The following is a 23,488-nucleotide window of genomic DNA, read 5'->3' on the forward strand; positions in this document are numbered from 1 at the left end:
ATGAATGCCCCAACTGCGAAAAAATTTCAAGTGTCAGTGCATTGCAGGATCATGCTTTTACCTCCCCACCTCCCCTAAAAAACACAGTTATTTTCTGTTGATGCGGAGGGAGGGAAAAGCGTTACAACTATCTGCGTGCATCTAACCTAGCAGAAGTTACTTTCATCCCAAACAGCAGCTGCCATGGCATGCTGGTGGTAGATAAGGCAGAGCAAGCCGTGTGTCAAAGGATTAGGGCACGATGGTGCTGGTAAGTCTTAGCAGTATTTCTACAAACAGGTATTTCACAGGACACTTCCCTTCAAACCAGTAAACAGCACAAAACAGTTAAAAGTCCAGTTAAAAAAAAACTAACAAAAATCATCAGGATAGACTTTTAAAGACAGAAAAACTATGCATTTGCCAAGTAATTTTGACAATAAGCAGAAAAATGACCCCTTCTTCTGTTCAAAAACCTTGATCCAGACCTATATTTGGCAAGGTCCGAGTCTGTACATTATTGTAATTAAAAACAGCTTGAACTGCAGGTTCAAAAATTTGATTTTGCACATACTTCCCCACCTCCCTTCCCTGCTACCAACACAGTTATCAGTTGGTATAACAACCCTACAGCCATCTTCTCAACTGCATCACGTAAGTATTAACACTGGCTACATCCTCCATAGGACAGAAAACCAGATGCATTTTACCTAACCACGCCTGGAGTAGAAAATGGGAACTTGTGAAAATGCTCGGAAACATTACACCATTTGTACAGGTGAGGAAATAACAAAGAATCCATTATGTGTGTAATTTAAGGGAGTATTTGCATCAGCATGACAGTGACATGACTTAAATTGAAATGTGCCTGAGATAATACACGCATGACTTTGAAAACAAGCTCCTTCTGCACACTGACATCACAAGATGACATGCAAAAAAAATCTTACTACTTTTTAAGGTGTGAGGTCCTTGAGATTAAGCTGCACGCTACTCCCTAATCCCTTTATGTCCCCCAGCAACCCACACTGCTCTGTGTATTTCTGGAGTCACGTATTTCTTCACAGACTTCAGTCACCTTCCTTAACCTCCAAACACCTCTCAAAACTCCCTTGCTGCTTTGCTTTCCATGCCCACTTTCAACTTTGGTGCTGCCTGGTCCCTTCTCCATCACATTAACCAAACCAAACAACATCAAATAAACCCAACGAACACCTGAAAATTACTTTTCCATTTTAAACAATGTTTTTTTTCCAGGAACAGTTCTTTTCTTTGGGTGCCTTATTGTGTTGAACATGCTTTTTTTTTTTTGTGTTCGGATGCACAAGCTTTAGCGGGGAGGACGCTTGTTTAAGGAGGAAAGGAGCACCTGAAGTTCACACTCCTGCTCCAAGCTGCCCCCCTGCATGGCAGCAGAGATGCCTTAAGATGACCGACGTTTGCTTTCAGCTCTCTGCCCCACAAAACTGGCCCTTGAGAATAAGCAGCACACATGGATTTCTGTGGCTGCGTATAGGAGAGAGAATACTGGAGACAGCCCTAACTTAAAACCTGGGAAACGTAAGTACCTGTTGCACCACAGCCCACTTCATTCCTGCCTCAGAGATCTAGGGACTTGAACAAGACATCACCTGTCTTCCACAGGGGATCATGCAAGACTGAGGGGACTTGATTCCAGGACAATTAATGCAGTAACAGATTACAGGTATCGTAGGTTAACGTGGAACAGAGAGAAATTTCAACAAATGTATATTTGACAGAGTCCAAGCACATTACGATCGCTGGAAGGAGTAAGAGCTCTCAACAGCAAAACTGAACTGCCACAACGTAGAACGTTAACCTAGCCATGGTGTATTGAAAAATGGAGCACTGGATTTTAGATAGCTGCTATCAATTCACCTGTGCAAGAATATGCTCTCTGGACCCATCCTATTTCAGAGTGTGTGTTTCTGGACTACTAAGATCCTAAGGTGCCCCAGCCATTTCTTCGTAAATCTGAATTATCAGCTCCCATACTCTGAATGTTATCGATTCAAATAATCTGCAAAACCCAGATTCACTGAAGGAAGAGAATTTTAAGTTGTTCGAGTTACTTCGTATTTCCATCTCTTCAAACAATAAAATACTCCCATATAAAATCAAATCAAAGTCACGATACACAAACTGAGGTGTTTTGAGGATTGGTAGGTTCCAGAAGTCCAAAAACTGTAGTTCTGAGGGTTTATTTCTTTATAAGCAGTATGTCATTTTTTTTTTAATCAAAAGTCTTTAATAAGCGTGTATACTTGTAAATAAAATTTTGCCTTCCTTTCCTTCTAAGCTATGATTTTCATCGAGTCTCTTCACATCGAGCCTAGCCTACACACCAAACCCTTATTTGCAGAGCCCAGCAAGCACCGTATTGCCAAGACAGAGAAAAGCCAGGCCCTGAGGTGTTTATCCCTCACGTCCCAGTGCAGTTTGACAAAAGAAGCTCCAGGAATTAGGACTCAACCTCCAACCTACCCTGGGCCGTCCTCCCTTAAGACAGCTAAAAAAAGGAGGTCTGCATTTCTCTGGATGGCTTTCATGGAAGGTTACACTGGTGAGTGTATGTAGTAGGGAAAAGGATGTAATACAGGATTAAAAATGACAACTGAGAAAGGGATAAGATTAAACTGCTGGTGGAAAAAATGGCAAAGAACTGGGTGAACTGACCTAGCACGTAATTAAATAGAGCACTGAATATTTTATTTTTTTATGATACCTTGAATGTGAAGATGGGAACAATTTTACAGCAAAAAAAAAATCTGAACCTAGAGTAAAATACTACTGCTACAGTGATGATCTTCCCATGTTTTGGACACAAATACAAGAGACCATTGAAAAAGACAACTAAACAGCGTGATGAACCACGGGATACGTGTGTCAATTCTCAAGACAGTGACACACCAACACCAAGGGTTTGTCTAGTCAAAAAAAATGACAGCTAGAGTGAGGCTAACAGAATATGAGCAATCGGATTTTGGCTGCCCATGATTCTGGTGTTTCAGTACGTGAATTGAAAGCTTCAAAATGCAACACTGGTCAATACCTCAGCTACATGGTGGGTGATGCACGAAGTATTCTTGTGCAGCAGCTGAAACACGAAACCATAAAGTTCTATTCACATTTTTCCTTATTATCCATACTCTGATTTTTCAGCATTAATAAAATACTCTTATGAGAATATTTAGCTAATAAAATCCTAGCATCCTGCTATTAACTTCATGCTTCATATTTCTTCATTAAATGGGTTAAAGAGAAATAAGAGTCAGACGCAAATAGCCGAGCTGAAATTATCAACTAACTTAACCATGATTTAGTTTGTCAGCTTACGCACGCATCTCAGTGGGCCTTTTCACAGCAACAAGTCTTTTTTCTTTATTACCCTTTCAAAACAGCAGAGTTTTGAAGTTACTAGTCTTATTAAAACTAGACTTAACTAGTCTTATTAAAGTTAAAAACCTCCTTGGTAAAGCTTACTTCCGTACACTCGAAGTTCTCAGTGTAATTCTTTTTTCCTTTCTTGGTAACGTATGCTTTCAAACAGATTTCATAAAATGTAATTATTTATATTCCATTTTATGAGCAAGTCATTTAATGGATCTCAATCCTCTTTAAAAGATAAGAAAGACGCTTTCTAGTGAAGCGAGGGGCTGTTCTCCAAAACTGTAAGAGTATTTTCCTGATAACATCATCATAAAAAATTACTTTTGTAGATTTTGAGTTTCCTGAAGTCCCAGTTTAACAGTTTGATAACCAAAGTCTTCTTGTAAGGCTGAAGAACTGGAGGCAAGAATGAGAGTTGTTAAATTGTTGCCCATTGCGTTCTGCTTAAGCAAGTCAAGGAACTCTGCTTTTAAAGGTGTTAGAGTAAATTACCTTCAAGGCCAGTCAGCCTTAAAAGTTCAAGTCCCCCCCCAAAATCCTCTCCTTGTACGATTAGCAGGTCTTAACTTGAAGTTATACAAGCAGGTGATTACAAATAAAGAGCAAGAAACTAATTTTTGATGCAGCATTTTGCACACACTAACTAATAATACGAAATCTGACAACAGCTGGAAGTCTCACTGCATTTAATTCACCACAGAAACAGAACATTAATAAATAAGAGTAATGACTATAAAAGATTTCTCTCTTTAAGTGATTCATGCATTACAGCTACTGCCACTAATTCATTCTTCCATTTACTGTGGTGTTATCGCAGGTGAGAGTTGCCAAACGTGTGGGTGGAAGGTTGGTGTGAGTTACTCATCTATAATCTTTTAAATTATTTATTTAGGACCCTGCTAGACCAAAATAGAATCACAGAAAATTTGAGGTTCAAAGGGCCCCCTGGAGGTCACTTAGCCTGAACTCCTGCTACTATGATTCTATAAAAGTAGGGCTAACTGCAAAGCCAGATCCAGTTGTTTATGGCCAAAAACATACGAGAGAACCCAGCGATACCTTTGTTCGTTTTTTAATCATCTAGTACCATAGGCAGATTTGGACCCAACTTTCTAATTGATATGTGAAATAAAAATACTGGTGCTTAGGGCACGTTCAGCAATACAAAAGTAAAGGTAAAACACCTGTCAGATCGTTGTTTACAATGGAATCAACAAGGAGATTTGCTTGCTCCTATTACCCCCGACCTGAGGAAATTTTGAATAAAAAGTTGCATATCTTAAAGAAGGGAACAGACACGATTATTTTCGGTAAGTTTAGAGTTACTGTTGCAAGAAAACAACTGATCTGTCTTCATACACAAAGAAACAACCAGAACTAGCTCACTCATCACGTAAACAAGTCTGTAGTTCATAGTTACTAAGGTTGGAAAAGACCTCAAAGATCATCCAGTCCAACCGTCCACCTATCACCAATATTACAGACTGTTACACAGATTGGTTCTAGCATACAAAAGAGTGAAGATTTCTTCAAACAGATGCTAAAATGAAAAGCTCAGTGTGAAAATTTTGCTCTGAACAAACAGCAAGATACTCTAGTGTCCTCACAGGAGCTGGTGGGGTAGCCTTGACTAGAAAGTGAGGGTACTCTACACAGGAATACTGCAATTCACCTGTCAAAGTCAGAAGACAATTCTGAATATATCCCATAAATCTGAAGCTCTTAAATGTGTAAATGACACACAGCCTGTACTAGTGGTGGTAAGCCATGGCTAGACCCAGTCTTCCATAAATAAAAACTCTGCTTAAGCATCCTTCACTGCAGGTTAAAAAAAAAAAGTATTGTTTCCTTACTACAGGCTAGGATGGCTCAACCGATGCATGACTGCAAGCCTGAGCACTGCACTATGAAGCAAATAAAATATGCTCACTAAAACTAACTTCCTGGTCCCTGCTTTAAGGAGCTTATAGATTAAAGGGAACAAAGAGTAAGTTACATAAGACAAAACTATATCAGAATTGCAAGCACATGGCACAGACATTTGAACACGGAAACACTGCTTAAACTGTTCCCCGGACAATGCCTGACCTAGTTTACAGTGAAATCCTAAATTATGTTTTCCCTAAAACATTTGAAAACAGAAGCCTTTGAAAAGAACTACTGTCCTGGTAAATTTTAGATAGATAGATTAAAAAAACTAGAAGTATCATATTTGATGATCTGGTCCCTATATTTAAAGAACAACTTCAGTGTGCTCGTCGTCACACAGGCTACAAGGTATTTGTGACAGGTAACTGGAAGACCTGCAAGAGAAGACTGCATAGTTACTTGAAAAACACTTGCAGGTGCTACGGCAATTCAGTGTAACAATAGTTTTTATTTCTATGACAGTATTAGGCCACAGTGAAATGAAAAGCTAAATGGAGAACAATCATTCTATTGAATTACATTTAGTACTTCAAAAAAGTTAAAATGCAGTCCTTTTTCAAAAAAGAGGATTTTTTTTATACAAGCAGTTTCTGTATAAGGGCTTGTTGGAACAAGAAACCAGAGAGCTATAAAAATGCTTACAGAAATGTACCAGAAGGAGGTTGGCAATATTACTGTAACATAATACATTAACCTATTTCTAGTTTACAAAGATAGACCACTTAGTAAACTTGTCCCTTCCCACTGTTGCTCTCATCTACCTACCTCCAAAATTAACTTTTACCAAGAGAAACACGAAAACACTGCTTTTCACCTGAACTTCTGCCTATTCAAATCTGTGCTGCAACATTAGTTTGATAGTTTTTTTCTCAAGCTTAATCTGAGTGAGAGAAGGCACAGGGATATATTAAAGCTGTATAGTGACTGCTGAATAAAATAATCCTCTGGCTTCCCAACCTCTGTCAAGGATATATTCACAGACACCACTTTAGAAGCACAAAACACTGCTCGGTATTTTAAGAGAATGCTTTAGAAAGGAAACCAACAAATCTACTCGCATTATGCAGATCATTATCTGCCTCAATTATGAAGGTAATTACTTGCCTAGAACCAGAAATACCACATTTAGAGGAAGATTGTCCTACCTCCCACCAGTTTTAAAGATTAGATCTGCATTAGGTGCTCCCTTCGGATGCTGGTAACGAGGACGCCGCTCGCGATTTGTATTTGCTGGAGCGGGACGCTGTGCCAGAGACTGCAACATTTCTGTAATTTCAAACAGAAAGAAAGTTAAATACATTTGTTATCATTTGTTATGTATCTTTTTAAAGACGAATTTACACAATCACATTTCACAGCCACGAAGTAAAAAAAAAAAAAGACATTATTTACACTTTTTTTTTGCTTTAGGGTTAATATTTCTCATGTTATTCCAGAGCAGCTCATTTTTTAAATTACTGAAATTGCACAGACAGCTTTGACAAATCCACACTACCCCATAACGTGAACTTGCGTTTCCAGATGTTCTTACAGAAGGAACTGCCAGCCATGATTTTCATCACAGGTGCTTAAGAAGGGAGCCGTGACCTTTTCCTTCCAAATGCAGCCACCACCGACTGAATCAATGACGAGGAACAAAGGTTCACAGCACTGTGGGAAGCCTTAACATAAAACTGCCCTGAAATGGTAACAACTGGACAATCCTGCTGCCAAGCAGAGACACAGTGAGAAACTTGTCCGAAATTAGCATCCATAAGTCAGGTATTTGTCTAAACTAGTCCTAATAGGATCCTTTTACAGAGGAGACAGACCTGAAGAGGGTGACTCAGCTGACCTACATTACACCAGCTGTCTTTGGGATGGAATTTTGCTCTACGTGATCAGAGGGAAGAAATAGATGGATGCTGAGAGCAGCCTGCAGTTACCAGTTTAGCCCTGGACACCCAGCTTTTGTTCAGTTTAAGTAGAAGCATGATGTGTTGACAGCTGGTAAAGCTTCACTTCATTTTTGTTGTGATAAAAAAATAGGTCTTTACTAGATTAAGTTAATGGTTATGAAGTATCTGATGTAATTACAAATACATCACAAGAACCTCCACATATCCTCTGTCTGTCCATCAGCACATCGGATGGCAAGTAGTTCTGACAGTCCACCTGTGCAAGAATCTACCCCGCTCAGCAAACAGATGGAATAGCTGAAGGGGAAAGGTGGAACGAGCTGCTAAACAGCTTGTCTTTGAAAGTCTGCTCTGTCTGGTTCTGTAATCTCTGCTAATCTCCAGGCTGGTATTGGAGACACATGCCCACCACCTGTTAGAAACAAAACTTCCACCACTCTCGGGAAGACTTGCACAAGTCAGAACTGGAGACTGGTGAGATTTCTATCACCACTTACTGAAAGCTTTGCACGCACTTTGTAAGTTATCCATTCGATTTTTGGGAAACTGCAAACCTATGAATGATTTAATATACAATATTGGTGTCAACAGTTAATAAAGCGCGTATTTGTACGCTGCATGTCCCCTATCAACACCCAGAAAAGGCCAAGAAAACCATTGAATAGTTTGTAGTTGTAAACTTCAGGAAGTTACATCCTTCAGAAACAATTCTGTTTATCAGGACAGATCTCTAACAAGGCAATGTCAAGACCAGGAAGAAAACAGGAGATGATGGCACACTGCCAGACAGGCGCTAGAAGCAAGCACCGAACCGTCCAGCACGTGCGTACCTGTCTCTTCTGTTTTCCACACAGTAGGTAAAAGAAAATAGTGGAGCTTGTGGCAAGTCAGTAACATGAGAAACTGAGTAATTGAGAAGATAACAGGAGGGAGAAAAGGCAAGGGAACACAACATATTAGCTAGGCTGAGCACGTCACCCATCTTTGGTTTTAGTGAAGAAAAAAAAGTACACAAAAATACTAGCCTGAGTTAGCATCACCCAGTTCCTAATGCTTCTTCGCATTAAAGTGTGTGTAATACTAATAAACATTAACTAATATTAAATAATTACTTAGTAATACTTTGAAGTGCTTTGCAGATAAGTTTTCATTTATTACCTAACCTGTGTAGATGGAAAAAAAAACAACAAATGTACATGAAAAAGTTCGGACAACCTTGAGGCACTCTTCCAGGAATTATGACTTTCCCCCACCCTTGGTAACTTCAAAGCTTGAAACAAAGAAAGAGTTGGTTTTAAATGTCAGTGTGTTCGTATGTGTACCAACTTGTTACAAGCAAGCTGACTCCTCAACAGGAACCCTCAAAAGGAACCACGGGCTGCATGTTATTTATATTTATTTTATATGTAATTAAAAATAATGCCAAACAGGAATGTTATTTGGCCAGTGTAATTAAAGTGTCCTTTTTAGTTTGGTTTTACTTTGCATGTTACCCAGGTCTACAAAAGAAAATCAAGGTAAAAATGAATCAATTTTAAAACTGGTATTAGTTACAACAAAACCTATTTCTAGACCTATTTCTAGATTGTTGATATTTCCAATGAATTAATGTTTTACAGACAGCACCTAGAAAGAAAAATCTGAGAATGTAAAAAATTGCCTATTAATAGTTATTTAATATTATCAGTCGTCTGATTCATTTCACTGTGACGAAATGAATGTGATCATCTTTTAGATATGAATCACAACTGCTCGCAATAAAATCCTACATTAAACAGGCTGATTTTTAAAGATACCCACAAATTCACATGACAGGCCCTAATAAACCAAATGCTCTGACCATCAGAAAAATATCAGAAGAGTCATTAATGAGGGAAACCCCATAAAAAGTCTGAAAAAAGCACTTCAGTGTCTAATTCTGAAGTCTACTGTTTCTCTTTTTTTTTCATCAATTGACATTACAAGAGGGAAGCGTCTTGGAAAATAATTTTTAAGCAGAGTAAAACATTTAGTGCTAAGAATATATCGTACAACCTTTTCACAACTCTGTAGGCACTTACTTTGGAAAAACACTCCTTTTCAGGATTACAAGCTTAGTTCTTGTATTATCAAAATCCTGAATGAAGTGTTAGTTTCCATGGTGTGTTTTTTTTTTTTAATATATAATTAGTTCTGCTGCTTTAATTTAAATTTCCCATTTCTTAATGAATAATGACCTTTCACTAAATAGCTTAAATGAGATTTCCTGATAATTAACTACTTATACTGTGATTACCACCAGACTGCAACATCTTCACAGCAAAAAAAATAGAGCAGGAACTTTGGAGATGTTAAATGGAAAAACTAACATGAGAACTGAATACCTGCAGTTTTATTTGTTTTGGCTTTGTTTACTAGTTCAGTAAGACAAGGAAAATAGTCTGGAAAAAAAAAAAAGAAAAACATGTGCACTAGTTTAGGGACTACATATGATTTGTTGTATTAATTATTTCAATTTGTCCATGTTCCAAAATGCTTGGTTTATACATGATCTAATTTGCTTTTTAAAGCTATAATTTGTATGAAACTTTCATTTCATTAATGTATTCTTACATTTTCTATTTTTAGGGCTCCTGGAACACCTGAGTAACAGTCTTATTTCTCAGGCAAAGGTTACCAGTTAGTATTTGCAGGTCTTAATGTGAAGACCCCAAATACCCTTGTGTATTTATACCTAAAAACCAGAGTTTAAATTGCACAGAGTGAATACCTCTTGTATCCAACTCAATTCTCTTCCATTAATGGAGACAATGCCACAAACATCAGATTAATTTTGTGGGTTTTTTTTCCACATACAAAAAAATAGGCTTATTTTCAAGGAAACTGTGATCCCAGTTCATCCCCTTTCCCAAACTAAACAGAAATGCTTAGATTTATTGAGACCCACTTAAAAGCTCCCTTTCATGGGAGAGCTGTGAAAACATCTTTGAGCACAGAGTAAAGCGTGCATATAATGAAGAGCTGAAGTACAGGTTTTCCATGAAGTATTACAAAAATAATATTCAGAACTTCTACTGCTAATTATCACAGATATTTCTGCAGATCCATGAAAGTTCCTCTGAGGATGAAAATGAAGTACTCAGTTATTTTCTTACCCTGGTAGTCCTCTTGTTCTTGCCGCTCATTGATATCCAAAGTGAGCTTTTTCATCCGCATTCTCTCCTCCTGTTCAGCCTGCTGTTGGTTCCAGTGGTTTGCAGCAAGTTGGGAAGACATCGGTACATTTAAAATCTTAAACTGCAAGTGAAAACACGTTTAAGTGCCCATCAGAGAACAAAAAAAGGACAGAAGGGTAATGGTTATTTCTATATTATGATCAGTTACCTTCTGTAGAAGTTTCTACTGAAAAATATTTTTCCCCCTTTTTTTTTTTAAGCTCTACTTTGCTTAATGACACATGAGAAAAATACAAGGTAGTTGGATGCTCTGAAGACATACACAACACACAAAAAAGGCTGATGCATTGCTAAGGCAATAGACAATTACACCAGTAATTGGAAAAAAATTCTCACCAGCAACACACAGCTATATGCTTTATTTCTTATTTTGATACAAGCCTTGTTACATAGACATCCCCGCAGTGGATTACACTGGTCTTGAGATAAAACCACCACAGCTGGCTCAAGAAAGCTGCATCTCCCTACGAAGTTCTCTTTCTTCCAAAAAAGAGATGAAACCCCTAAGCAGAAGTTCTACTACTACCCCTTGTGATAACAGAGGAGAGAAGTTCTGAGGATTTCAGGTATCCTCCAGCATTCCTTGGCGAGTACTCCTCTTTTCTATGGATGATTCTAGCTCCTTAGTGCTAGGAAAACACATAGGGATGGATATATTTTCTTTGTCCTCAGACTCAAAATTCACGCTCATATTGCCACAGGAAAATATTTTAGAGTAATCCCAAAAAGTAATTTTTAATCTGACTTCAAACTGAAACAATAGCTTTCAGAAACCCTTTAACGCTAAAGTTTATGAAAACGTTCAGAAAAACTTCACTTCCCCTTTCAACTGCATCTCCATTAGAAATAAATATTGCCAAGCTATAAGTAGGATAATGCGTTTAAAGATAATCACACTCCATATTCCACGAACTACTCTGAATCCCGCTGCTTGTTCTCATCATCTATTTCCACAGAAATAGAAACAGGCAAATTTCAGCGTTCTCTTCTGCTACGCTGTCAAAACTGCAGACAAAATGGTACATTAACAAGACCTCTGTTGAGATGCTATGTAGTAAACAGTCTTCACTGCATGTACGTAGTATTTCACGCAGTAATTACTGAAAAAGCTCCAAGTACCTATTACGGAGCAGAGCCCCACTGGCAGCACATTAATGAGGAGTGTGAGAAGATATCAAGTGCTCAGATGTTACATTTGAAAATAAACTGTTTCAAGCAGTTAAGATAGACTCTTACGAAGAACTGAAAAAAATGGGTAAAATAAAACCCTATCAACAGAAGTGTTTACTTAGATGAGGCAAAAGATTTTTTTTTATTAAGCAAAGTATCAGTCATATTGAATGCCAATACAAGCTTGTTATTAAGGTTTATGTAGGAAATGAAAATGAAAGTTCCTGAAATTCCAAGAGAAAAGCTGTAGTTACTGAGCAGACTATGCAAGTTCCCAGGTATTCTCAAATGAGGTTTACACAACCTACAGAAGCAACTAACCAGTCCACTAGCAGCATCTCATGGTAATAATCATTTCCTAGCTCCACCATGAAGCTCTTCAGCCATCTTAATGCATCCTTTGCTTTTTGTCTATTCTATGGATTTACCGTGTCTAAGTGGGTGGTAAATGTATCCAGACAGGATGCTCACAGTAGGAAAAAGAAAAGTGAAATATATAATGGGGGCAGATGAAAGAAACGGATCCAAAAAAACAACAGGCTGGTAATTAACAAAATATCACTGAGTCACTATCTCAAGGCAACCTGATGCTTGTCAGCTGAAATCATCAAGTCACTGACGACAATCACTAAAGGATGTGACTACTGAGCTAATGAAACATTTCCAATCTGCACAGAGGTGTAGTGACAACCTCTTGTAAGATCTGTGAAATGGGGGACAGAATATAAAGAATTCAACTTCTGAGATGGCAAACTGAAGAATGAACTAAAAATGATCTCTCAGAAGACCAGATTAGATTACAGATTTGATAAAAACTTCACTGAGAAAAGAGAACATTCAAGGCCAGATGACCATTCTATGGATATTACCTTTTTATGCTATCTTGCTAAAAATCTTTCAAATGAAAGGAAATCTTACCTTAGGTACTAACCACATTTCTTGCTGTTAGGTGACTCTCTTTTTGACAGTCTAAATCTCCTCTGTGTTCACATCTACCTGGCATAAATCTTGGATGATTTCAAAAAGCATCCAATGGTATTATACCTTGGATCTCATCACTTATGATGCATTTCTTTACTTCCCTTTGTTCTTTCACTTTTTGTGGGTAACTCGTGATGCCAGAGTCTGATTTCTAACATCCACGTTGAGTTCTACTGCTGCTACTTTTGTCAGTTTTGTCATGCAAGGATACTGTAGGTGACAGGTAAAAATAAGACCCTGGTCTACCTGATATTCTTCCTACCACCTGCTGCTGTTGATCGCAGTCTGACAGAGGAGAATAAATTATGATGTCCTTGCTGTTATCAGCCTGCAATGGCTATTAATTCAGGTTATATGCTGCTGGTAAACAGCAATCAGTTGTGTTGTTTCAAACACCTGGTAGCCAACGTCCCACTAAAATCAGGCAGACCACTGGCATGTGAACTGAGCATTTAACAACTGGACATCAACTATCAAATATTAACCTCCAGAAGGAAGCTCAGTGCATTCCGTTTTCATCAGCAAGTACTTCCTTTACAGCTGTGATTTCCAGTTTCTGCAGTGCCTTTGACAAAGAGCACAGATCGAGCCAACTGATAAGACAGGAAGTGATTAGTTGACATTACAGTGAGGTGGTGATGCTCACCATTTGATTGACTGTAAGGATAAGAAATTACTTACAGCCTTCCATGTTGTCTGAATAATCCTTTTGTCTGTTTTTAAAATGCTGAAAAGTTTACAGCTAAGTTACCAGTAAATTATACATCCAACACTTCAAAGTTCAGTACAAATTCTGCTCACAGATTTTAAAATACTTTAAGAAACTATTATTTTCTTTTAAACTCCACCTCTTCTTTCCTGCTTATTTTTCTATAAAAATGACTACTAAGACGTATTTTTTTCTGAATGCAAAATTATGGACAAAGAAGCCTTTCATTGACTCAAAAAAATGAAGTAGTGTATAGAGTGACTTTTTTTTAAAAAAAATAATTTCTAGAAACACTTAGAGGAGTCTTGGCAGGAAGAGCCTACTCCCAAAAGCAAATACTAGGGGGAAGGAGGAGGGAAATCTCCTGAACAAGTTGTGCTTTCTTTTTCAAGCCATAGAATGCCAGCAATATTTTCCCCTTGCTGAGAATATGCAGATCCTAAAATTCCTGGTCACTTTGGATATTCCCAGTAAGTTATCCTGAAAAAGCCAAACATTTTTTGAACAATGTTCTCTAAATCCCTTTCCTACTCAATGACAGCAGTTAGAATTCCTCACTTACAACTTTTGTAGAACTCTATACACAACGTTCAAGTTCCAGGACAACAGAATAACCAAACAAATGTAGTAAGAAAACCAGTTAATCATCACTGCTAAATACACACAGTACATGCCTACTCAAACAGGTATCATTACTTACACTCTGAAAGCATGTACTTAGCACAGCGTTTTCTTAATAGAATAATGAAGCTTAAAAACAGATTTAAAATTACATTACTCCAGTGTTTTGTGATAACAGACCTTCTCGCTTTCTGCAGATTTTTAAAGTGTCTTTCATTTGAGAGGGAAAAAGAGATTGTTTCAGCTTATATACCTCTACTATTCTGCGCTACTGCAAAAATTCAGGTAAGATAAGTCAAAAATAAAGCAATGACAGATCTAAATAAAAAAGCTACAGATGAATGGACTGAAATAATGGATTCTTTTTGCTTTCCACAAGTTCACTAGAGTCATTCATTTTTATCATCAGTTTACACAACTAAAAAAAGTCATCTGTAAATTTCTTGTCATGGTTTATATGTCCTTTATGTGGTTAAGTGTTAGGTATTTGTGTATTATGCATTTACTGATCCAGGAACATTCCAGCATATACTGGAGAAAAGAGCCAAGACAAATGTATAGCTTTGCTGCATGAAGCAAGGAGTGGTTTTTGTTGCTTGTTTGTTTTGCTTTTGTTTTAAGTTAACAGGATTTCCATTTAACTTTTGGAGACATTCACTCAGCTCATTCAGGAAGAATCCTCTTAAAAAGCCTTCAGACAATGACTGTTTTCCAAGTTGAACAAATTCAGCCAACTAGCAGTTACTTAGGAAATTGAATTTAGCAAACATATTTTGATTTAAAGCTGAATGTGTTTTCAGCAAAATCTGCAGAATCTGAGACTTCACAATATTCTTTCACCTTTTCTTTCCTGCTTCTTTGAACTTTCAGTGCCTGTTTGTCAACCACATGTGTTTTATCTACAACAGTATTTAAAAAAGAAAACATACCATTGTCCCTATAGGTTTACTCAGGGAACAAAAAATTAATAATGGTACAATTTAACCAAAGAATTGTTATACTTGATTTCTGTTAACCAGCAAGAATTCCAAGGAATTGCATTTGATATTTTCTATACTTCAAAATTAAGAGGTGTGCATCCTATTCTGAGAAAAATGAAGAAGTAAAAAAAAAATCTTTGACTTCCAAAGTCATATAGAGAGTGACTTTTAAAAAAGTGAAAGAGTATTCCCTGCTGCTCATTTTTTTTTTTTTAAATGGAAAACCTATACCTTACATAAACTCTTACCTGCTGTTTGTTGCCTTTTCGTGTTAACATGACAAATGGCATTGTGTCTCCAGACTCTGACTCCCCTTCTCCACTTCCAAGCGGGGGACCCTTCTTCAGCTGACTTTTGAGATGCAGGGGAATAGCCACATCCAACTGATGTACTTTAACTGATTCGCCACTCCGTTGCTGTTAAAAGGATGTAAATTGTAAAAATAATACATGCTAAGAATGTCAGGAAGTCTAATAACATCCACATTTTAATGACTGAGAAAAAGCTTAACCTTCCAAGAAAGCAGAGTAATATATATATATAAATATTCACTAAGCTTTATTACATTTTTCCTTGTTTTCCTTCCTTATGAAGAAGAAAGTTACAGTGACAGAACACTTCATGTTTTAAAGGAATTCTGGATAACCTAACCTTTTAAGGAAAGAAATCTAGAGAAGTGATTAGTGATACTTGAGAATGGAAATCATACATTCAGGATGTTTTTTATTGCATATGATTAATAAAGTCCTCATTCAGGGCTTGCAGTACTCAAGTATTTACCAGATGCAATTGAAAACCATACATAGCACTTAGAGGTAATGTAAATTTAAGTGCAGCTACACTTCAGACATGTTATAAGCTAAGCTTGGGTAGTCTACAATGAAGTCAGAAGTGTTGCCTAATATCCGATGCAATTATTATTTAACCAATAAAAGATGTCAGCATGTCGTATATTCTCACTGGCCAAGCTATTAATGTCTGAACGCTACTTATCTAAGCATGCCAATTGCAGAAGAAAGGCCATGAGAAAAAAAACATTTTTTAGTATGGTTAGCTATGCATTAATCATTTACTTATAAAATAAATAAATAAAGGTAGCTGCACAGCTAATTACATTACTTTAAGAAAAAGATTTATACCTGAAGATTTTCTAGCATCATTTTATCCAATGCCTGAATGAAGTCCTCATCTTCTGCACAAGGGACATGTTTAAGTCCTCCTCCTTTAATCATTACTTCCTATTACAATGAAAGAAAAAACCCTCCATTACATCAATTTCAGAAATACGAATATTCAGTCTAGAAGTAAAAAGAAATCTTCATTGCTTCCATGACATACATAATCAAAAGTTTCAAAAAAATTGGTAAAGAAAAATGTTTTTTGTCTGGATTATTTTCTTGAAGAAATATTTCTGATATTTACTGCATTATGAAGGCTGGTCACTCATAACTTTCTGAACGTACTAGCATGTATGTACATATTCTAGGTACGACAGTCTAGGTATGACAGCATCACAAAGAAAAATCTCTATCCCTACTACACCCAGTCTAACTTTTCCTTGAAGCCCATAAAGTTAGATGGTGTTTTCAAGACAAATAACATCCTTCAGTATTTGGAAAGCACAACGTGACAACAAAACAGTACTTTAACGTACCTCTTGGTACACAGAGAGAGTTATTATTTTTCCAAATTTTTAAGCGGTGAACAAAGTATTTTCGTTTCAATTTTAAAGTGAACCAAAACATAATGCTAAACTGGTAGAGAAATGCTTTTACTCATTGATACCTACAACTGTAAAGGAACTGGAATTCAGCCGGCAGCAGGATGCCATGAGCACAATTTGTAAGCACAAACTCCAGTGCCTTATAATTAAGGTAGCAGATCAGCACCAAGCAAACGCACCATCTAAATAGTGCTGGAACTGGAGACCATGCGACATAAGTTCTAGCTCCCAACCTCTCTCATTTTGGCTTTTGGCAACAATGCTGCTTGTTCCTCTGCTATAAGCAACGCTGAAATCTATTCTCTGAACAGTGATTTAACAGTTTAACAGCAGGGTTTAAAAAAAAAGCTTTTATATGCTGCTTTTTAAAGTCAGTACCCCAACACATTGTTCTATTACAATCATTACTTTCTTTACTATGTAACTGCAATTAATTAAAAATTAAAATTAAAAACAAGGCTTAATTACAATTTGCCATTCCAAAATCCATATTTTAGCTATTCTGCATTTTTTGGTTTGTCTCCTTTTTGGTTTTGAGATATAGTACAGAGTCCAGTTTACCTTGTACCAGTTTGCTACCATTGCTGGCATTGCAAAACTATCACTTACGCAACTTTTTCCAGTCTAGCTACCTGTGAAAATGCAGTCCTGTGAAAACGTGTAGTAAAGTTGGTGGCATGAACAGTTTCAGAAGGCAATAGTGAAAGTCTGAAAATATAAGCTCTAAAATGTATTTGAAATAATAGCAGAAGGTGTTTTTGCTGTGTCTTCCCAATACATTACGAGCAGCACTGACTAAAAAAAACATTCAGTAAAGAAAACCAAAGCAGCATAAATCAATTTACTTATTTAGAGTAACAATACATACTGTATTCTCCTCATCAGTTTCATTTTCCTTATTGGAGTCTGTAAGATAATCAGTGTTTTCTTCTTCTTCTTCTTCACCTTCTTCTTCCTCATTGTCAGAACCCTCCTGAAACGTTCAACATTTATAGTTTGTGAATGAAATAAACTTAACTGTTTTAAAGATAAAAAGTTACGCTTGTTCACCAGTGGTATTCTGAGGAATACAAGGCTTTACACAACTGAATTATACATCTTCAGTGACAACATGCTGATGTCTGTTTCCGATGTTAAAAGCACCCCAACACTCCATTTCATTTGGAGAAAAAGCAAAAAGGCCACTTGCACTTGACTCCTCTCACACATTTTCTGCATCTTTCACACCCCAACCCCATGTGAACCTGTTTAGATTAGGTTTAGTAAATGTTTTTGGTGGTTTTTGTTTGTTTTAGCGTTTCACATCAAGTCTACAGTCTGAACTCAGCCAGCTTTATTTACCATTTTCACGAATATACAGAAAAACATGTTGAAAATTTTCATTTAAACATAAGGGTTTTTTAAGATATTGATTTTATTACTACAATGATTTTTAAACACTAGAACAGATCGCCTGGAGAGGCTGTGGAATCTCTATCCTTGGAGTTATTCAAACTGGACATTGCCCTGGTCAACCAGTTGTAGATAACAGGTAACCTTGCTTTGAGCTGGGTGGTTGGACAAGACCTCCAGAAGTCCATTTTCAGGCCCTCAACCATTTACGATTCTAATCATCTTACTAATTTGTGGGTAAAGGCACAAAACCAGCCAAACTTCAGAAACTTTAATGCCGAGTCATGAGCTGAAACTAGGAACTAGATCCCTAGTAAACCAACCAACCCAAGCATAAGGAGAAAAAGTGTTTCCTATTTCCTTGATGAATTCTTTTTATCATAATACCAACATTATCATGTCAACTTTGCTGTATCATAGTGACAAGTTATAATTTTTATTTACATCTGCTTTTTTTTTTTTTCTATTGGCTACACCACTTCTGATTCAAAAGATTACCCGCACAGTAAACAAGGAAGCTTATTATGCTCCATAAATCTTATTTGTTCACATTATGTAGGTATACTCTGAACACCTGTTATTTTTCCTACATGACTGCTTTGACATCTAGTCAATGTTTGTCTCTATAACAGGTAAAGGCAATGATCTGCATGTGTTTATGTGCCACAAGAACTAACAGCATCTTTTGGTTGAAAAGCAGCATAAACCCTGAGTAAAGATGTAGGTTCAAGTTTATATCATAGTTTCTCTGGACTAAGCCTCAGACACCATCGTATTCAGTTTTCCATATATATACCACTGGGACAGAAATATACCCCTCAGTGTACTGCCTTGGTTGTGCATACCCACATTTCACCGGCTAATTGTGACATACGAGGGCTTCAGAAAGCATCAAAATATTGATTACTCATTCTTTTTATGCAAGGCAAGGTAAATGATTAAATTCACCTCTTCTTCTGGCTCATTAACTTCGCTTTCATTTCCGGATTGTTCCTCTGTCTCTGCTCCACCTTCTTCTTCTTCTTCATCCTCTTCCAGATTCTCTCCTTCTGTAATGGAATCTTTGGAATCTTTGTCATTCACAAGCCCTGTAGATTGGAGAAAGAATTAGAACAAAGAAAAGAGTTAGAATATTAGAAATTATATGTGTAGGATCACTTCAGAAGTCCATTGCTGCTGAATACTAAAACTTCCAATGGCTCATAATATTTTGTTTTTCAATAGAAGAATTTTCTATCTATGGTTACCTTGTTCATAAATAATCAGTAGCAAGGGTAACAACTTCCCCTCAAGAAAAGGAGGAAAACATTATGGAAAACGTTTAAAATCTTCCACAAAACATCAGTCAAGAAATTGCACAGTGCAAACAGCTGCCAAATAACTTCACACTAAACATACAACTTTACTGAAATATGAGCCCTAAGTCATGGATGCTCAACTGAAGTGGCAGAGCCCAGAAGACAAACCTCTGCAGCATTAGTTCCAGTATATCGTGCTACTTCAAGAGAATCTTCAAGTTCTTGAAGATTAGTCAAAAAGCATCCGATTAAATTTTCTTTAGCACGCTTTAAGTACTCAAATTTTTCCACTGTATTTTTGTTGACAGAGAAATAATAGGTGATGGTACTTCTATTTGTTACAGGTAAATTAAGAGTTTTGAAAGAAACATTTGCTCAGCCCATAATCAATCTTTCTGACTCTTTCTTTTCTAATGTTCTGAGGCTGCACTTGAACCTACAAGGACATAAGTACCTCCACAAAGTCTTTAGAAAATCAGAGCCTCTTCCAAAACTATTGGCTGATGTGCTCATCCTACTTTCAGACAGGACTGACAGTTCTCTCACTGAGTTTTAATTCATCTTGTGCTTTTCTGTACTGACCTACCTGCCACCTCTATTCCTCAAGCCATTTGAGCTTATTCTGCGTGCAAGGAATCAAGTGTAATTCCCCAGAAACTTTCTTTCAACAGTTGTTGAACAGATGTCTTTCAATGTAATATTCCTTACCTGTACCATTCCTACAGTAAGGAAGAGTAAATTTCAGTTTCTTTCAGAGCTTTGGTGTACAATTTAGTTTTGGATACAGATTTTTATTAGAATTTTTTTCAGAGAAAATATTTGAGAATTGAGCATGGTTCTGATATTCATGAAAAAGAGACTTCTTAGAAAACAGCTATTGCAAAAATCAAGCCATCCACTGAAAAACAGAACAAAGTTCTATCATACCCTATTCTGTTCATACATTCTATTAATTATTTTCATTAATCTACCAAGTCATTTAATCCTCCAGAGGATCACGGCTTGATGTAGCAGAAAGTGACGCTGATGTCAGCCTTCCACAACACTTTTTTTTTTTGTGCTAAGGCATCAATACTGTTACTATACGATTTACCATTCGTATTTTGAAATTATACTAGGGTTGACTATTAAAGTTTTTTGGCCAGCAAATGAACACATCAGTTCTGTGCTCATGGCATCCCTTATTTGCATCCTGCATATTGCAGAGAACAAGTGTTGCAACGTGCGATTCTTAGCCAGAAGTCTAGATTCTGAATAGACAAACAGTTTGGTGCATACCAGACTTTTTTTTCTCTACCTCCAGATGCTTTCATGCATGTGCAATATGCATATACACACAGCCGGGTTTCTTTACAGAACCTCAAAGTTTGACAGCTAAGCTCACAAAGGCCAGCTTTAGGAAGAAGTGAATCCTTACAGCCACGCTTAAATTAGACAAAACTGTGAAGTGAATAGCATTTATGGCTATAGGGTAGCTAGTGAGGATTTCAGTGCTGTGTGAACTCAGGTACACTTCCTTCTTCATATTCCAGAGGTTTCAATTTTTTTTTTCTGGTTTATACACACTGTGCTCTTCAAAATCTGTTCTGCTCCAGAATTATGCAAGACTTTCTTCAAAATCACTCTCAGTATTTTCTCACCCACACAAAGCCACCAGAGTGGCACAGGAACCAACAGTCCCCAGTTCAAGGTCTGCATGCAACAAACTACTCCTGCCTAGAATTACACTTCAAACAGACAAAAGCAAAGCACATCACGGTCTTCGGCACGATACATTCTCGGTACTGTTGTCCGTGGGCCATTGGACTGTGGGTACAAGTTGATCACGAACTGCAGTTTTACTAGAGTTCTTAAAGTATAAAGAAAACCATAATTCCCTTCAGATATGTTCACATCTATCATCACAGCCTTCACAGATCAGAAGAGGCAGATGACAATCTCCCTGAGACCAACTTCTAATAGTCCTAATAAGTAGGACTTGGAAATACCCCCACCCTATAACAGAGGTTTAATAGCAAGCAATTTTGGAAGAGCAACCGACTTAAGCAGAGGGAACTCCCTCATACTCAGTGAGCAACACTCCCCCCCCTTCCCAATTTTTAGCTACACTGAATTAAAGTGCTATAGCAGCAGCACTTTTTCAGAGAACAAAAGTTCTTACCAATCGTATGGAGGAAGTGCTCAGTATCTTGCAAAGAACATTACAATTTATACAATGAGTTATGAATTACTTCTTAGTTACCATTTTGAGAGCATAAAAGCTAGTAATTTAATTATACCATAAGGAAATTCTTCCCTGCATTTCAGTGACTACCTACATAATTCTAAGGCACATCAATTAAATGAACAACATATTAAAAATATAAATTCCTCTTAAAACATAAGTTGCAATGTTTTACCTGGCAATTACACATCCTCATCCCACTGGATTAAAGGATTATTCTGAAAATTGAACTTGTCTACCTAGATGAAATGCTTACAAGGCTATAATTAACACCTAAAAATGTAAAATTTACATATAAAAGCTTGTCATGAAGAAGCTGATCTTCAAATAAAAACTGAAGATTAAAAAACTCTACATAATGAGAAATGAGCATAGTAGTTTCCAAAAACTATTAAAACTTTTTGTATATAGCCCTACTTAAGTGTGATGGTGCTTTTAGATAAACACTAAGCTTTTTTTTTTGTCAACGTTTTTTTGTGAGCTGTGCTTGCATGTCTATCATTTTGTCCTGAAATTAACTGATTGTAACATAGATACCTGAAGCAAGATTTATAAATAAATCTTTCATTATTTATAAATAAATCATCACTGTTGCTTGAGCAGGAACTACAAGCTAGATATTGTAAGGAAAAAGTAAGCTTAATAATCCAAAGTTCTAATTCATGAAAACTAAATTATCCTTTGATCTCTATTGAAATGTAAAGCCCATTCAAAATTATTCCAAAGAAAGTGTAAGGATCAAAATACATGACAGTATTTTGGAGAGAAACATGTTCTCTCTTTTACCATAGTCTTATACTAATGCTTACTTTGACAACAGCAGCTGTAGTCAAGTTCAGAACTGGGGAAGGAACATAAGAGTTGCAAGCCACCAATCTACCAGAATGACTTAGCTGGTTTCCATCAGTGCTCACCAACCAACAGTAATTGAACGTGCAGATGCTCCTTGTTTTTTGTAGTAAAGCATGATTCCCAAATTTTTCAAGTAAAACGCATAGCTTTCTTCTTTATCATTTGCACTATTTTGTCTGCACCATACTACTACATACACACACCAACAAATAATATATTTCTATCAACTTCTTTGTTGTGTTTTTTATTCTTATTTTTTTAAAAAACACCCCAGCACTTAAGAGTTACGAAGATTCTATGAGCCCTATGGAGATCAGAAAAATGTAATCAAGCTACAAAAAAACACTTTCATCACAAGAATAAAAAGATCATCTCATGAAAATAACTATAGTTACCCATCATTGTCATGCAAACAGTAATTTTAAGTAATATAGGAACCGTCAAAAAAGATTTAATTCCCCTTGCTCATTCTCTTACCTAATTTTATTAAGAATTCTCTTTCCAAGTCTTGAACCTGTCTGATAGCTTCTTCCAGAGAATTGCAGAGCTTTATCTTTGGTCTCAGGAGTTCCAGTGTATCACTGATCATATAGTCAATGTCTATAGGAAACGGGTGGTCTTTTGTCCAGACATCCAGACTTTTTTTCCACCAAACATACCGCTAGAAAGAAAAATATTCAAGTCAGTTGTATGCACACTGGCATTTATAAACTAAGTTTGTAATGCCCAGCCACATTTATACGGTAGGAAATGCAAGAAATTTCACATCACTACTCTATTTCATACAGTCAAGATATTTTGACACCACTGAACACTGTTTTAAAGAAGAAAGTAGAAAGAAATCTGGTCCAGAAACTTTTAGCATGATCTCCACGAATGGAATTTCCACATCATCTCATGGGAACCCATCCTAGTGTGTGAAACTCCCACTGTGGAATCTTTTCTCCTTAAATCCATCCGGTCAGAACTTGCTGCATCTTGTGGCCATTACCGCTCATCCTCTCACTAAGCATGCCTGAGAAGAACTTTACTCTTCCTTCTTCACAAACTCTGTCAGACAGCTGAAGATGGCACTCTAACCACCCCCATCTAACATTGTGTTCCAC

At 36.9% G+C, this 23,488-nt stretch overlaps 1 protein-coding gene across 4 annotated transcripts in view; it reads right to left on the reverse strand.

The window, feature by feature from the left end:
* The window catches only part of UPF2 (UPF2 regulator of nonsense mediated mRNA decay), a 62,946-nt gene that overhangs the window by 2,529 nt on the left and 36,929 nt on the right, over positions 1-23,488 (reverse strand). For 3 of the 4 annotated variants that reach the window (XM_048062606.2, XM_048062607.2, XM_048062609.2), the window contains 7 exons: positions 22,860-23,043; positions 18,957-19,096; positions 17,485-17,589; positions 16,033-16,131; positions 15,142-15,309; positions 10,352-10,493; positions 6,465-6,585 (listed from right to left, as the gene is read on the reverse strand). In XM_048062606.2, coding sequence (XP_047918563.1) covers positions 6,465-6,585; positions 10,352-10,493; positions 15,142-15,309; positions 16,033-16,131; positions 17,485-17,589; positions 18,957-19,096; positions 22,860-23,043 — 959 coding nt within the window. Of the gene's footprint in view, positions 1-6,460; positions 6,586-10,351; positions 10,494-15,141; positions 15,310-16,032; positions 16,132-17,484; positions 17,590-18,956; positions 19,097-22,859; positions 23,044-23,488 lie in introns of those variants that run through there. The other variant, XM_048062610.2, reaches the window with a different exon arrangement.

Source organism: Anser cygnoides, chromosome 1, assembly GCF_040182565.1.
Source record: "Anser cygnoides isolate HZ-2024a breed goose chromosome 1, Taihu_goose_T2T_genome, whole genome shotgun sequence".
NCBI lineage: Eukaryota > Metazoa > Chordata > Aves > Anseriformes > Anatidae > Anser > Anser cygnoides.